The sequence below is a fragment of the Hypomesus nipponensis genome, chromosome 18 (genome assembly GCF_054491055.1).
Source record: "Hypomesus nipponensis isolate SF chromosome 18, ASM5449105v1, whole genome shotgun sequence".
Lineage (NCBI taxonomy): Eukaryota > Metazoa > Chordata > Actinopteri > Osmeriformes > Osmeridae > Hypomesus > Hypomesus nipponensis.
In genome coordinates this window covers 9,168,577-9,182,056 of record NC_140378.1, presented here as the reverse complement: position 1 = coordinate 9,182,056, position 13,480 = coordinate 9,168,577, and the positions used below count along the sequence as shown (strand labels likewise).

Genomic DNA, 13,480 nt, shown 5'->3' with positions numbered 1-13,480 from the left:
TGTCTTGCTGGCTAGGTTCCAATCCAATGTGAAAGTAAGGGACTTTGTTCTCAAGACCTGCTTAGGCCAAAGACCTGATAATCTCAGGTCATGCTGACCAAGCAGGTAGATAGAAGCTGGGACGTGTGTTTATTTAAACTCAGTATATCATGACACATAAGAAAAGATTACACAGACTACAACAGTACAGTATATGTGATGAATACATTGCATAGGCCCTACAGACAACAGACAATGTTCCACAGTTATCTTAGCATAGGCTGTGAAATATATTAATATTACATTAATCTATATTAAAATGTTATTGCATAACACAGTTACAGTAAATGAACTTGCCACAGTAACATTTGTATTTTTCTAACTGTTATAACAGAGATAAGATGTAAGCATATTGGTAAAGAAAAGTGCCTATCCAGTAAATTGGATTATACCAACATGAAAAAAAAATCATAATAGTAATAATCAAACTTTCTAACACAATACTTTTGCACAATTAAAAGGACACACTGTAGAGAATTTCCCTATAGTCAATAAGAGTGATGGTTTGCTGTAATTCAACCTCTTCATTTTGATACAGAATTCAGAATTCCAAATCCAGGCCATGATTCTCACGTCTCATGGAATCCCATCAGCTGTCCAGTGTTGTGCCTCCCCTCTTTCCCCCTTACTCACAGATGGGATCTCCTGACCCAGTGACTGCTGCAGTGTACCCATGTTGGGGTAGTTTGACCTGATGTGAAGTGCGTTGGGTAGTGCGAGGTGGTCGGGCAAAGCAGAAGGTGGAGTGGCACTCATAGTTCCCATCCTGAGAAGAGGCAGAGGGAGATTAAAGAAGATCAAATGGATCCAGCTCAGTAGAGCAACAAGAAATAGTATAATTGGAAGTGAAACTGTGATATTACATAATATAAGTGATGTGATATTACATAATATATGTACATACTGTGGCTGGGGTCCACACTCACCTCTTGTGTAATGGTGTTCTGGTCTCTGTGGATGACCCCTTTGACAGCCTGGTTTGTATTCTGCCCTTTCTCCTCCTTTTGGATTCGTCCTGCCTCTTCTCTTCGCTTCATGAACCTCTGGTTTACAATTCTAGTAATACTATCATTCCTGTGCAGTGGTCCAGCTGGGGGTCTGGTGGAAGGCAAGCGCTCCAGGTTTTTCAGGTTGCTCTTTGCCTTCTGGCCCATGCCTGCTGCTGGCTTATCTGCTCGACCACTCACTCTGCGCAAAAACTCGGTTACTAATCCATAGCGGTTCGCTCCTGCAGGTTTACTGGGGGGTTTGTTATGGTTTCCTGCATTGCTGGCATCACTAATAAGGGTGGTGCTGTTAAGTCCTTGACCACTTCTGGTATTGGTGGGACGGCCCCAAGTTGACCTGACAGAACCGCGTTGGGATGGACTCAGAGGCCCTTGCTCTTTAGAGGGAGTGGATATGGATGTGGACGAGGACGAACTGGTGGAAGAGAAGAAAGAGGAGGGGGATGATGGGGAAGAACCAGAGTGTCTACAGTAGAACTTTGGGGAAATGGATCCAGGTTTGGTCCTGCCAGGCATCCTTTCCAGAGAGGAGGACTTGGAGGAGACCAGAGAGGAGGTCCGGACCCGGGCAGGGCTCACTCTCACACACCCCGCACTGTGGGGGCCGTCTGTCTGCAGACCCACGCTCACCATCTGTGGCTGTTTTATCAGAGTCTGAGTACTTGCGCTGGCCACATCTACCACCCACCCCTCACACAACCTCCCCTTCCTCCTTTCCAGAGAACTGGAGCGGCGGACTGCCTGTCTGACTGCCTGAAAGCTGGCTGTCATCTCCTTCATGTCATCACTCAAGTTAGCCGAGAGCCTCAAGCAGTGGGGTGAGACAGAGCTTGTAGGTTTATGGCAGGGGGAGATGGTGGTAGTAGTATTTTTACCAGTGATGGGGCTTTTCTTTAGCTGAGCTAGCTGGACTCTGCGTGCAGAGGGGGGGCTGTAATAAATGCAAAGGCTGGTCCTCTCTGGAGCAGTGTGGCTTCTCTTTATAATCATCTGGTCTACGTCCAAATCGGGAAAGCTGAGAGGCATGATGGGATGGTCCCAGGTCTTGAATTGGTCACCTCGGTCCAATTGAGCAGACTCAAGACTAAGGTAACACCGGTTCTTCTGGTTCGAGCCAAATGCATAGAAGTTGTGTCTGTACTTTTTTCCTTTGGGGTATGTCCTGTGAAAACAACATGATTAGACTAACCTTTCAAGGAAAGTGTGTGTTAAATGTATACATAAGTGTGTTGACAAAGACACTAACCTTTCATATTCCAAACTTCTTCCCTCATCTAAGATGGTGTGAACAGCACTCTGGAAAAACAGGCATCACATTAATTAATATTTCATGTTACTTTACAAGTAGAATCGAAAAGGCATTTTGAAAACAGCTCCCTCATGTCATATTTTATGATTGGTCACAAATTTGTAGTGGGCTGACATAGTAGACGACTTTAGGGGATGTGTGTCTGTAGGAAATGGTGGATTATCATGTCTTAAGAAAGCAGAGCTAGCAGGAAAAACATCCATCTCCAGAGGGATAAGTCTGCTCCCAGTCCCAGATTGACCCATTAAACACAACTTTTTGGCTACTATGGCTGCATAGCAGTCTGTCTCCTGGCAACAACAACATTTTATAGTACATTTCAGTTTCTATGAATCCAGACGGATATTAGTTTGAACACATTTTTTTTCTTTGAAGTATAACAATGAAAATCTTGTCACATACAAGTTTGTAATAGATGTGCAGTGGACATGCACAACAGGATATGACAAATGAAATATGATGTTTGTTTATACTTGAATTTACACCACAAGCTTCAGAATTCAGCTACATCAGACATTTAATGGACCCAACACCTTATGGGAATGATTTCACTTTAACCAACCCTTCTCTATTTTATTCTCTCAGTTACCAAATACCAAAACATATTTGTATTACTCCCTTGCTCTATCCATATGCTGTTTGACTCTCACAATGAATGTTTTTATGATGCACATGCCTGCTTTAGTTTGGCTGTAGCCCTCACAGGAGATTAGCCTAAATACGGTGCCACAAGTCCACTCATGATGCCTTTTAGCTGAATGCATACTGGGGAATCCCTTGCCAGTGAAAGCCCCTCAGCTTGCCTGACACACACACGCACAGACACAGAAAAGGACAAGCACCAATAACCGTCTTTACCTCAGCCATCTCACTCTGTGTACCCATGGTCTCCTGGTCAGTCAGGTTCTCTTCCTGCAGCTCTGATCCTAACTCCAGCAACACGCCCCGCAGTAGATGCATGGCTGTGCCTCGGACCTAAATCAAAGGACACAATACAAACATTTGCCATTTACCATTTGGAACATTTACTAATTAATATCTACAGAGTGTGAAACCTTAATGTACTTGTGCTTAAGGTGGAATATCTTCTCACCTCCTTGCTCTCCAGCGAGTTTCTCTTGCCCACACACCGTTGGTGGAGAATCCAGAGTATCTGCAAGGTGAGACGTACTACTGGGTCTCTGCAGGTGTTAAGGTGGTTCCACTGAGATAGAGGTCCCAATTCCTGCATTGCATCCACTTCTTTTTCCATCACTTCTGCTATACTCAGGTCTTCAACTGTCTCCTTTTTTTCTGGTGTAGCTAACATGTTTTTAGTATCCTTATAATTCAAAGCACTTGCTCTAGACAAAACTGTCCCAGCATTACTATCCCAACCCCTGTCAACTGTCTGGTAGAAAAGCTCATTCTGCTCTAATCCTGATGACATTAGACTCTCCATTTTGCTTACAAAGGCCATCAACATGGACTGCAGAAGCTCCAGAGCCCCAAATAGAGGCTCTTGCTGGGGTGAATCTAGACCTGTTCTTTTTCAGTGTTTTTTTTATTCTCATTGTTTTGTGTTACTAAGTGTTCGTATATCGTAGCCTAAGCCTACTGTATTACTCTTGACATATAAAAGGGTGAAAGTGGAAGTTGGAAAAAAGATACTCAAGCTGCCAAGAAGCAGGAAATCTCATTAACTACTTAGTGGTTTCACCTGCTTTTTTGAGCATGTGACATAATGGCCAGCTGCCCATGTCCTATAACCTCCACAACATCTTGCACAATGTACTGTCTTGCTGGCTAGGTTCCAATCCAATGTGAAAGTAAGGGACTTTGTTCTCAAGACCTGCTTAGGCCAAAGACCTGATAATCTCAGGTCATGCTGACCAAGCAGGTAGATAGAAGCTGGGACGTGTGTTTATTTAAACTCAGTATATCATGACACATAAGAAAAGATTACACAGACTACAACAGTACAGTATATGTGATGAATACATTGCATAGGCCCTACAGACAACAGACAATGTTCCACAGTTATCTTAGCATAGGCTGTGAAATATATTAATATTACATTAATCTATATTAAAATGTTATTGCATAACACAGTTACAGTAAATGAACTTGCCACAGTAACATTTGTATTTTTCTAACTGTTATAACAGAGATAAGATGTAAGCATATTGGTAAAGAAAAGTGCCTATCCAGTAAATTGGATTATACCAACATGAAAAAAAAATCATAATAGTAATAATCAAACTTTCTAACACAATACTTTTGCACAATTAAAAGGACACACTGTAGAGAATTTCCCTATAGTCAATAAGAGTGATGGTTTGCTGTAATTCAACCTCTTCATTTTGATACAGAATTCAGAATTCCAAATCCAGGCCATGATTCTCACGTCTCATGGAATCCCATCAGCTGTCCAGTGTTGTGCCTCCCCTCTTTCCCCCTTACTCACAGATGGGATCTCCTGACCCAGTGACTGCTGCAGTGTACCCATGTTGGGGTAGTTTGACCTGATGTGAAGTGCGTTGGGTAGTGCGAGGTGGTCGGGCAAAGCAGAAGGTGGAGTGGCACTCATAGTTCCCATCCTGAGAAGAGGCAGAGGGAGATTAAAGAAGATCAAATGGATCCAGCTCAGTAGAGCAACAAGAAATAGTATAATTGGAAGTGAAACTGTGATATTACATAATATAAGTGATGTGATATTACATAATATATGTACATACTGTGGCTGGGGTCCACACTCACCTCTTGTGTAATGGTGTTCTGGTCTCTGTGGATGACCCCTTTGACAGCCTGGTTTGTATTCTGCCCTTTCTCCTCCTTTTGGATTCGTCCTGCCTCTTCTCTTCGCTTCATGAACCTCTGGTTTACAATTCTAGTAATACTATCATTCCTGTGCAGTGGTCCAGCTGGGGGTCTGGTGGAAGGCAAGCGCTCCAGGTTTTTCAGGTTGCTCTTTGCCTTCTGGCCCATGCCTGCTGCTGGCTTATCTGCTCGACCACTCACTCTGCGCAAAAACTCGGTTACTAATCCATAGCGGTTCGCTCCTGCAGGTTTACTGGGGGGTTTGTTATGGTTTCCTGCATTGCTGGCATCACTAATAAGGGTGGTGCTGTTAAGTCCTTGACCACTTCTGGTATTGGTGGGACGGCCCCAAGTTGACCTGACAGAACCGCGTTGGGATGGACTCAGAGGCCCTTGCTCTTTAGAGGGAGTGGATATGGATGTGGACGAGGACGAACTGGTGGAAGAGAAGAAAGAGGAGGGGGATGATGGGGAAGAACCAGAGTGTCTACAGTAGAACTTTGGGGAAATGGATCCAGGTTTGGTCCTGCCAGGCATCCTTTCCAGAGAGGAGGACTTGGAGGAGACCAGAGAGGAGGTCCGGACCCGGGCAGGGCTCACTCTCACACACCCCGCACTGTGGGGGCCGTCTGTCTGCAGACCCACGCTCACCATCTGTGGCTGTTTTATCAGAGTCTGAGTACTTGCGCTGGCCACATCTACCACCCACCCCTCACACAACCTCCCCTTCCTCCTTTCCAGAGAACTGGAGCGGCGGACTGCCTGTCTGACTGCCTGAAAGCTGGCTGTCATCTCCTTCATGTCATCACTCAAGTTAGCCGAGAGCCTCAAGCAGTGGGGTGAGACAGAGCTTGTAGGTTTATGGCAGGGGGAGATGGTGGTAGTAGTATTTTTACCAGTGATGGGGCTTTTCTTTAGCTGAGCTAGCTGGACTCTGCGTGCAGAGGGGGGGCTGTAATAAATGCAAAGGCTGGTCCTCTCTGGAGCAGTGTGGCTTCTCTTTATAATCATCTGGTCTACGTCCAAATCGGGAAAGCTGAGAGGCATGATGGGATGGTCCCAGGTCTTGAATTGGTCACCTCGGTCCAATTGAGCAGACTCAAGACTAAGGTAACACCGGTTCTTCTGGTTCGAGCCAAATGCATAGAAGTTGTGTCTGTACTTTTTTCCTTTGGGGTATGTCCTGTGAAAACAACATGATTAGACTAACCTTTCAAGGAAAGTGTGTGTTAAATGTATACATAAGTGTGTTGACAAAGACACTAACCTTTCATATTCCAAACTTCTTCCCTCATCTAAGATGGTGTGAACAGCACTCTGGAAAAACAGGCATCACATTAATTAATATTTCATGTTACTTTACAAGTAGAATCGAAAAGGCATTTTGAAAACAGCTCCCTCATGTCATATTTTATGATTGGTCACAAATTTGTAGTGGGCTGACATAGTAGACGACTTTAGGGGATGTGTGTCTGTAGGAAATGGTGGATTATCATGTCTTAAGAAAGCAGAGCTAGCAGGAAAAACATCCATCTCCAGAGGGATAAGTCTGCTCCCAGTCCCAGATTGACCCATTAAACACAACTTTTTGGCTACTATGGCTGCATAGCAGTCTGTCTCCTGGCAACAACAACATTTTATAGTACATTTCAGTTTCTATGAATCCAGACGGATATTAGTTTGAACACATTTTTTTTCTTTGAAGTATAACAATGAAAATCTTGTCACATACAAGTTTGTAATAGATGTGCAGTGGACATGCACAACAGGATATGACAAATGAAATATGATGTTTGTTTATACTTGAATTTACACCACAAGCTTCAGAATTCAGCTACATCAGACATTTAATGGACCCAACACCTTATGGGAATGATTTCACTTTAACCAACCCTTCTCTATTTTATTCTCTCAGTTACCAAATACCAAAACATATTTGTATTACTCCCTTGCTCTATCCATATGCTGTTTGACTCTCACAATGAATGTTTTTATGATGCACATGCCTGCTTTAGTTTGGCTGTAGCCCTCACAGGAGATTAGCCTAAATACGGTGCCACAAGTCCACTCATGATGCCTTTTAGCTGAATGCATACTGGGGAATCCCTTGCCAGTGAAAGCCCCTCAGCTTGCCTGACACACACACGCACAGACACAGAAAAGGACAAGCACCAATAACCGTCTTTACCTCAGCCATCTCACTCTGTGTACCCATGGTCTCCTGGTCAGTCAGGTTCTCTTCCTGCAGCTCTGATCCTAACTCCAGCAACACGCCCCGCAGTAGATGCATGGCTGTGCCTCGGACCTAAATCAAAGGACACAATACAAACATTTGCCATTTACCATTTGGAACATTTACTAATTAATATCTACAGAGTGTGAAACCTTAATGTACTTGTGCTTAAGGTGGAATATCTTCTCACCTCCTTGCTCTCCAGCGAGTTTCTCTTGCCCACACACCGTTGGTGGAGAATCCAGAGTATCTGCAAGGTGAGACGTACTACTGGGTCTCTGCAGGTGTTAAGGTGGTTCCACTGAGATAGAGGTCCCAATTCCTGCATTGCATCCACTTCTTTTTCCATCACTTCTGCTATACTCAGGTCTTCAACTGTCTCCTTTTTTTCTGGTGTAGCTAACATGTTTTTAGTATCCTTATAATTCAAAGCACTTGCTCTAGACAAAACTGTCCCAGCATTACTATCCCAACCCCTGTCAACTGTCTGGTAGAAAAGCTCATTCTGCTCTAATCCTGATGACATTAGACTCTCCATTTTGCTTACAAAGGCCATCAACATGGACTGCAGAAGCTCCAGAGCCCCAAATAGAGGCTCTTGCTGGGGTGAATCTAGACCTTGGACCTGGGCTTTACTTTGAGGATCTATCTCTAGCCTGGGAAGATAAGGAGATGGTAGGGGGGAGCAGTGTCCATTGTTGACTGGTGTAGTCAGGAGCTGGAGAGCTGAGCACACAAAGCAAGCATGATCTCGCAGGTCAAGGAGGGCCTCAAGGTCTTTCTCACTGAAGCAACTCACAGCCATTCTGACTCGTTTATCAGAATCATTTTCTTGGCTATCCTGTTCCCCTCCTACAGGCCCCTCCCGAGTGATCTGGCTTTGGTCAAACATCCTTTCAACCTGTGATTGGTTGTTGTTACTAAAATGAAGCTCCATATCAACCTGAGAACATTCGAGCACCACACTCCCTTTCTCCTGTTTCCTCTCGCCATCTTGAAACCGTGTGTACTCCCTCCTCAACTCATGGTCCTTTCTCTCTCTGTCACTCCCTTGAGCTGGTAAGGCCAGGTGTTCCCCAACACCTCCCTGTGGCTCCTCTTGCTCCTCTCCTCCTCCTCCTCTCTCTCTAAGGTCACTCATCTCTGCCCTCATGCCGCGATTCTCCACCTCCAGCTCAACTATGCGACGGCTTAGCAGCGTGGCCTCCTCTTCAACAAGACGCAGGTGAACTTTGACCTCCGCCTCCCTGGCGTAGGGGGAATTGGAGGAGCCCTCAGAGGATTGATTGGTGCCTATGTCACCGTAGATTGAGCGGTATCTGGTCAGCTCCTCGTGCATTTTTTCACATTCAAATGCTAACTTGGTCAGCTTCTTGCACATGAGAGCAGATTCCTCCTTGGCAAAGTGGAGCTGGCACTTCAAATCAGCACTGTCATCCTAGATAAAACAAGACTTTATGGTTCTAAAGGAAATTTGCCATGGACATATCTTGAATAAGTACCCAGAAAAATCTCCATAGTCAGTACTTACTGGAAGGCTTGAATTACATAAGGTTTTTAGGTAATAAACAGTAAATTATTGATCACAAAGTCATGCCCAACCATTACCTGGGGAGAGAGCTTCTTCTCAGTTTTGTTAGTTGGCGATCTGACACTTCTTCTCTTCAAAGAACTCTGAGAATTCCAATAAAGATAATTCTAAGAATTGTGTTGTACCATTCACAGCATAATTTAGCACACCATAGATGTTAAATGTCAATATAAAAAATCTGCTAATAATAATTTGAATAATTTGATACCCCTCCTGTCACTTGTGGTAACATCCACTATAAGTTATTCAAGCTTATAGTATAAAAATAAATAAAAAAAAACATAATAATAAACGATGAACATTCTGCTATGCAGATGTAATGGTCAATCAATCTCTTATGAATGCCCCACAATCATTTATGAGGTTGTGTCGGGCTGTGTACGAGAGGAATGTATGCCAGAGGAATAGTCATGCAAACCATCTGGGTCAACAGGCACTTTGCTATGAATCCTCTGCACCCTGAAGGTTATTATGGGGAATAATTGCAAATATCTACCATGAATCAACCATATCAATATGTGCACTGTAACAGAACAAGCCCTGAAACTATAAAATACCATCCATGAACAGTTATATCATGTGGTGCATATGTCCATTCACTCAGCAAGTAAAAAGAAAATTGAAAATTAAGTATATTTGCAAGTGAGATATATCAGCAACAAACGTAGGAAGTTTGTAACTAACCCATTATTATACAGTCGGGTGTTGGGGATCAAGCTCTATAAACTGGGTTACACAGTCAAGTTTCAGTGGCGACAGTCGTTAGGTTAATTCTCGTTCACATTTTTGCAGACCAGGCTCCCTGGTCCTAGTCTGCCTAGATTAGGTAATGTAAGTGGATTTCCCAGTCAGGATCAGAGGGACTAGCAGCTGTCTCAGATGAGCGGACCAAGCTAGGCTGAATCCAAAGCACCGAATCCTGGATTAAAGCAAACACGTGCTACTGGATGGTACAACCAATACAAAGACTGAGGCCTCTCCATGCCCAGGATAGAGGCCAATAGATGGATAGAAAGTGAGACTGAAACAATGACGTTAACCAAAAGTTGATAGTATAGTGTTCAGTTAATTGTTGTAGGTCAGTGTGCCAGAGCCTAAAACAAAGATTTGATACAACACTGTGATCTAGATTTAGCCTGGCTTAAACATGTTTAGTAAGCGACATTTGATCTATTTCAGTCGATCTTTCTCCCTCTGTCTCTGTTGCCACTGGAGAATGTCAGCTGTGCCCCAAGTTCAGACTTCGGCATGCCATAGAGCTTCGCCCCACCCTGACAGCAGTCAGCTCAGCTGCTGGGCCGTGCCCCTGACACAGACTGGGGTTCCAGACCAGGGTCATCTGTCACCTCATCTTTCTTCAGAGTAACAGCAGGATGGAGCAGCTGTGAAGAATAGAGCTCTGGCCACAAACAGTACTTCAGCGATGTTGTATTTATATCTCTGGAGATCTTAGAGATCCTCAAGAAATTAAGCAAGTAAGAATTGTTTATTCAGCCTCTGATCCTAATCTTCCCTACTGGGAACGTTAAAATGAGAAAGTTCCCCATCGGGGTTAAATTGCAACAATTGCCTACTCCCTATTTTAAATAGTATAGTACCTCTCTGGCTTTCTCCATTTCGACCTGAAGAACTTGCTTGCACACCTCCAGATCTTGCAGTCTCTCCCGTAGGCCCTCGTTCTCCCACACCAGCTGGGAATTCTTCTGCATCACTGACTCTAACTCATTGTGGAGGCGAACGGATACACTCTTCGCCACCTGTTAAACACATCATCGTTTTTCACAGGCAATGGATTGTCAAAAAGTGTTGACCAAGGGTACAAAATACAAATGTCTTTTTACTGCCGTGCTGTCTCATTTTTTGAAGTGTCCTTTTATCTGATTTACAAGATCTGTTGCCTCATTCCTTTTTTCAAAGCCGCAGCATTGTTCTGACAGTGTACCACTAAATAAACCTTCCGATGATGACTTACACACAGGGTATGCTGAAGTAATTACAGAAAAGTATTCAGCACATGATTTTGAATGGGAGTGTATGAAAAATCTAAGTCACCACTGGGATCATTTGGTAGGAATATACATTGTGAGTTTCTGTAGTAAGACAGAGGGGCTTTGGCAGGGGGATCAAATCTTATGTATACTGATGGTGGCCATTCTAGCACCCTGCACAGTTGCATAAAGATAAAAAGTACCAGGGGAAACCCACATGATATCAAATCAACTCAACTCAATGCCTACACAAAAAGGCTATTCTGAGGAAGACTTATGGCTCATTGTAATTGCAATTAATTCAAACAACTGTGACACCAGAACAGGATGCAATAAAGATTAATTTAGTACTTGCAGGCGTGAGTGGAATGTAGCGTGCTTTGCATAAAAACATACAATAAAGCTGAGTCATATAATAGGATATGAGCAAGACAGTGGTTGAAATTCTATTGGATAACAGTGAGATGCAGACCAGATGTTTATGAGACCACAATGATCTGGAAATGTGAAGTTTCTTAATAAGCTCCAAGCACTAAACTAAACAGTGAGACAGGCTGACAAACACACATAATCCTAACCTTCATATCATGCTCCAAGGTTCTGACAAGCTCTCCATCCACCTGTCCTGTTTGGGCTACCCTGATACTGCGTCGCTCAGCCTTGCGCAGTCGGTACTGCAGGATGCGACACATCTTGTTGGCCTGGTCAAGCTGCAGCCGCAGATCCTGCAGTTGGTAGACCTCCTCTTCCATGAACATGTCCCTCATCTCCAGCATCTCACAGTGCAGCTCCTCCATCTCATCCTAGACAAGGAGGGCAACACATACCATCACCACCTTGTAATCATAATGTTACCAGTCATTAATCAGTAAATCCGGGAATATTTTATCAGTAGATTATTAACTTATTTTATGTAAAGTTTTAGAGTTATTTCATCCTTCACCTAATTGAATAACATGTAGCAAATAAGTATTGCCTTAACTCAAAAGGTGCTCTACAAAACCATTTAAAACGATAGAAGAAGCCTTTGAAAGGTTTCAAAAACTGTGGTTTCAATCTATTGACCTTATAGATCTGTAGGTAGGCTATACTCCTGTAGCTTACATGACTTTTTATATCAGGGTGCCCTTTGATGTCAGGCAGTCGCACGTCAGTAATTAGGGATGACATGAGAAAGCAAGCCTAATCGGCTCTTAAATTAGATTGAACAAGCATCCACGTGTAATTGTTGTCTTGACATTATAAAGATATTTGAAAATACATATATTGGGGCGGATTTAATCACATAGGTCAATTTCTTACTTTTAAATATTCATTTTCTGATCTCAAGTCATCCACCTCTCTGACAAGATCTTCGGGAGTCTCGCCTAAGAGCTCCCCAGTTAGGTCAGAATATCCTGCCACAGACACATCCAGTGATGGGAGCGAAGTGAGTGAATCTCCACAACATCCAGAAGAGTTATAACCATCTCCTCCAGAGTATATAGCGTTTTCTTGCCATGTACACGTGGACGGGATACCCTCGTTCCTCATGTCGGGCACACGGGTATAGGGATCTCCACTTGAGGTATCTAAAGCTCTCCCATCTGAACCACTCAATTCGGTGTCGCTGCTATGAGTGTCAGGGGAAAGTTTATTTCCCTCAGATGTGCAGTCAGAAATTTCAGAACTACTGTCGGAGCACGAGACCTTTCCGGATATGCAACCAGAATCTTTGCTCAAGTCCTCAGAAGCATTGCTGGCATCCGAGAGTTTCCTTTGCGCGCTTTGATGCCTTTGTCCTTCGGTGGCAGCCTGCGCACTTTTCGAATGTCGCTTCCCTTTCTCTGCTTTCTTGTCCTTACCACTGACACACCGAGTTGCCAGAGTGCCAGTAGTTCCAACTGTCTTTATCTTGGTACATCTCTGGGCATCTTTGGGTTGTACCGTGGGTGGGTTTCGGTTCTTCTTTTGACCACCGCCATGAGTTTCTTCTTGAGAATTTGGCTGCCTCAGGCACCGGTGCGTTTTCGGCGGCGCACTGCTGTCTCCGGCTCTGTTCATTTTTACCGTTTACTCTCAGTTTGTAATAATTGCTTGGAAGTGTAATTTATCCGGTCTTAGGCCCTATCCCTTTGATGTTAATGTTGAATACGTTGATGTAGGTAGACCATCCTGACGTTTTTGGTCAGCAGCAAAATCCCACTGCTGGGCGCTTGTAGGCCTAATAGGTGGTGGCGCATGCATCCATCCCATTCCTTCGGTGTCTCACCGACTGTTGGCACAGCGATAAAACAGGATTCTGGCTTATAATGCTCACTCCGTTTTTACGCACAGTTCGCCCCGCCCAGCCCCGTAGTGCAATCATCTGTTGCTTGTAGTAGGCAGAGCTTTCCACTAATTATTGTGCAAGTGATCTGATGTTTTTGCTCAACAGGTGAAGGTAAATGCACTTTTAATAAGTAACCTACGTTTGTGATGCCTATGCCCAGGCCCATGTTACAAAAAAAAATCTCTCTCGGATAGTGCAATAAT

The 13,480-nt window shown here is 43.9% G+C and overlaps 1 protein-coding gene across 1 annotated transcript; it reads right to left on the bottom strand.

Moving 5' to 3' along the window:
* Positions 1-61: 61 nt before the first annotated feature.
* On the bottom strand, positions 62-13,202 carry LOC146251944 (uncharacterized). The gene is made up of 14 exons (XM_084681421.1): positions 12,269-13,202; positions 11,545-11,769; positions 10,577-10,735; positions 8,996-9,061; positions 7,578-8,825; positions 7,343-7,459; positions 6,422-6,471; positions 5,095-6,337; positions 4,796-4,934; positions 3,449-3,876; positions 3,214-3,330; positions 2,293-2,342; positions 966-2,208; positions 62-805 (listed from the first exon to the last, which is right to left on the bottom strand). Exons 1-14 carry the CDS (start codon positions 13,007-13,009, stop codon positions 665-667), a joined length of 5,967 nt encoding a protein of 1,988 aa, XP_084537547.1. The 5' UTR covers positions 13,010-13,202; the 3' UTR covers positions 62-664.
* Between the last annotated feature and the right edge of the window lie 278 nt (positions 13,203-13,480).

Excerpts from the sequence above, each read along its gene's own strand:
- LOC146251944 (XM_084681421.1), bottom strand. The coding sequence starts at position 13,009 with ATGAACAGAGCCGGAGACAGCAGTGCGCCGCCGAAAACGCACCGGTGC. Across the intron at positions 7,460-7,577 it reads ACTCGCTGGAGAGCAAGGAG|GTCCGAGGCACAGCCATGCA; the intron begins GTGAGAAGATAT and ends CCTTTGATTTAG. Across the intron at positions 6,338-6,421 it reads AGAAGTTTGGAATATGAAAG|GACATACCCCAAAGGAAAAA; the intron begins GTTAGTGTCTTT and ends TTGTTTTCACAG.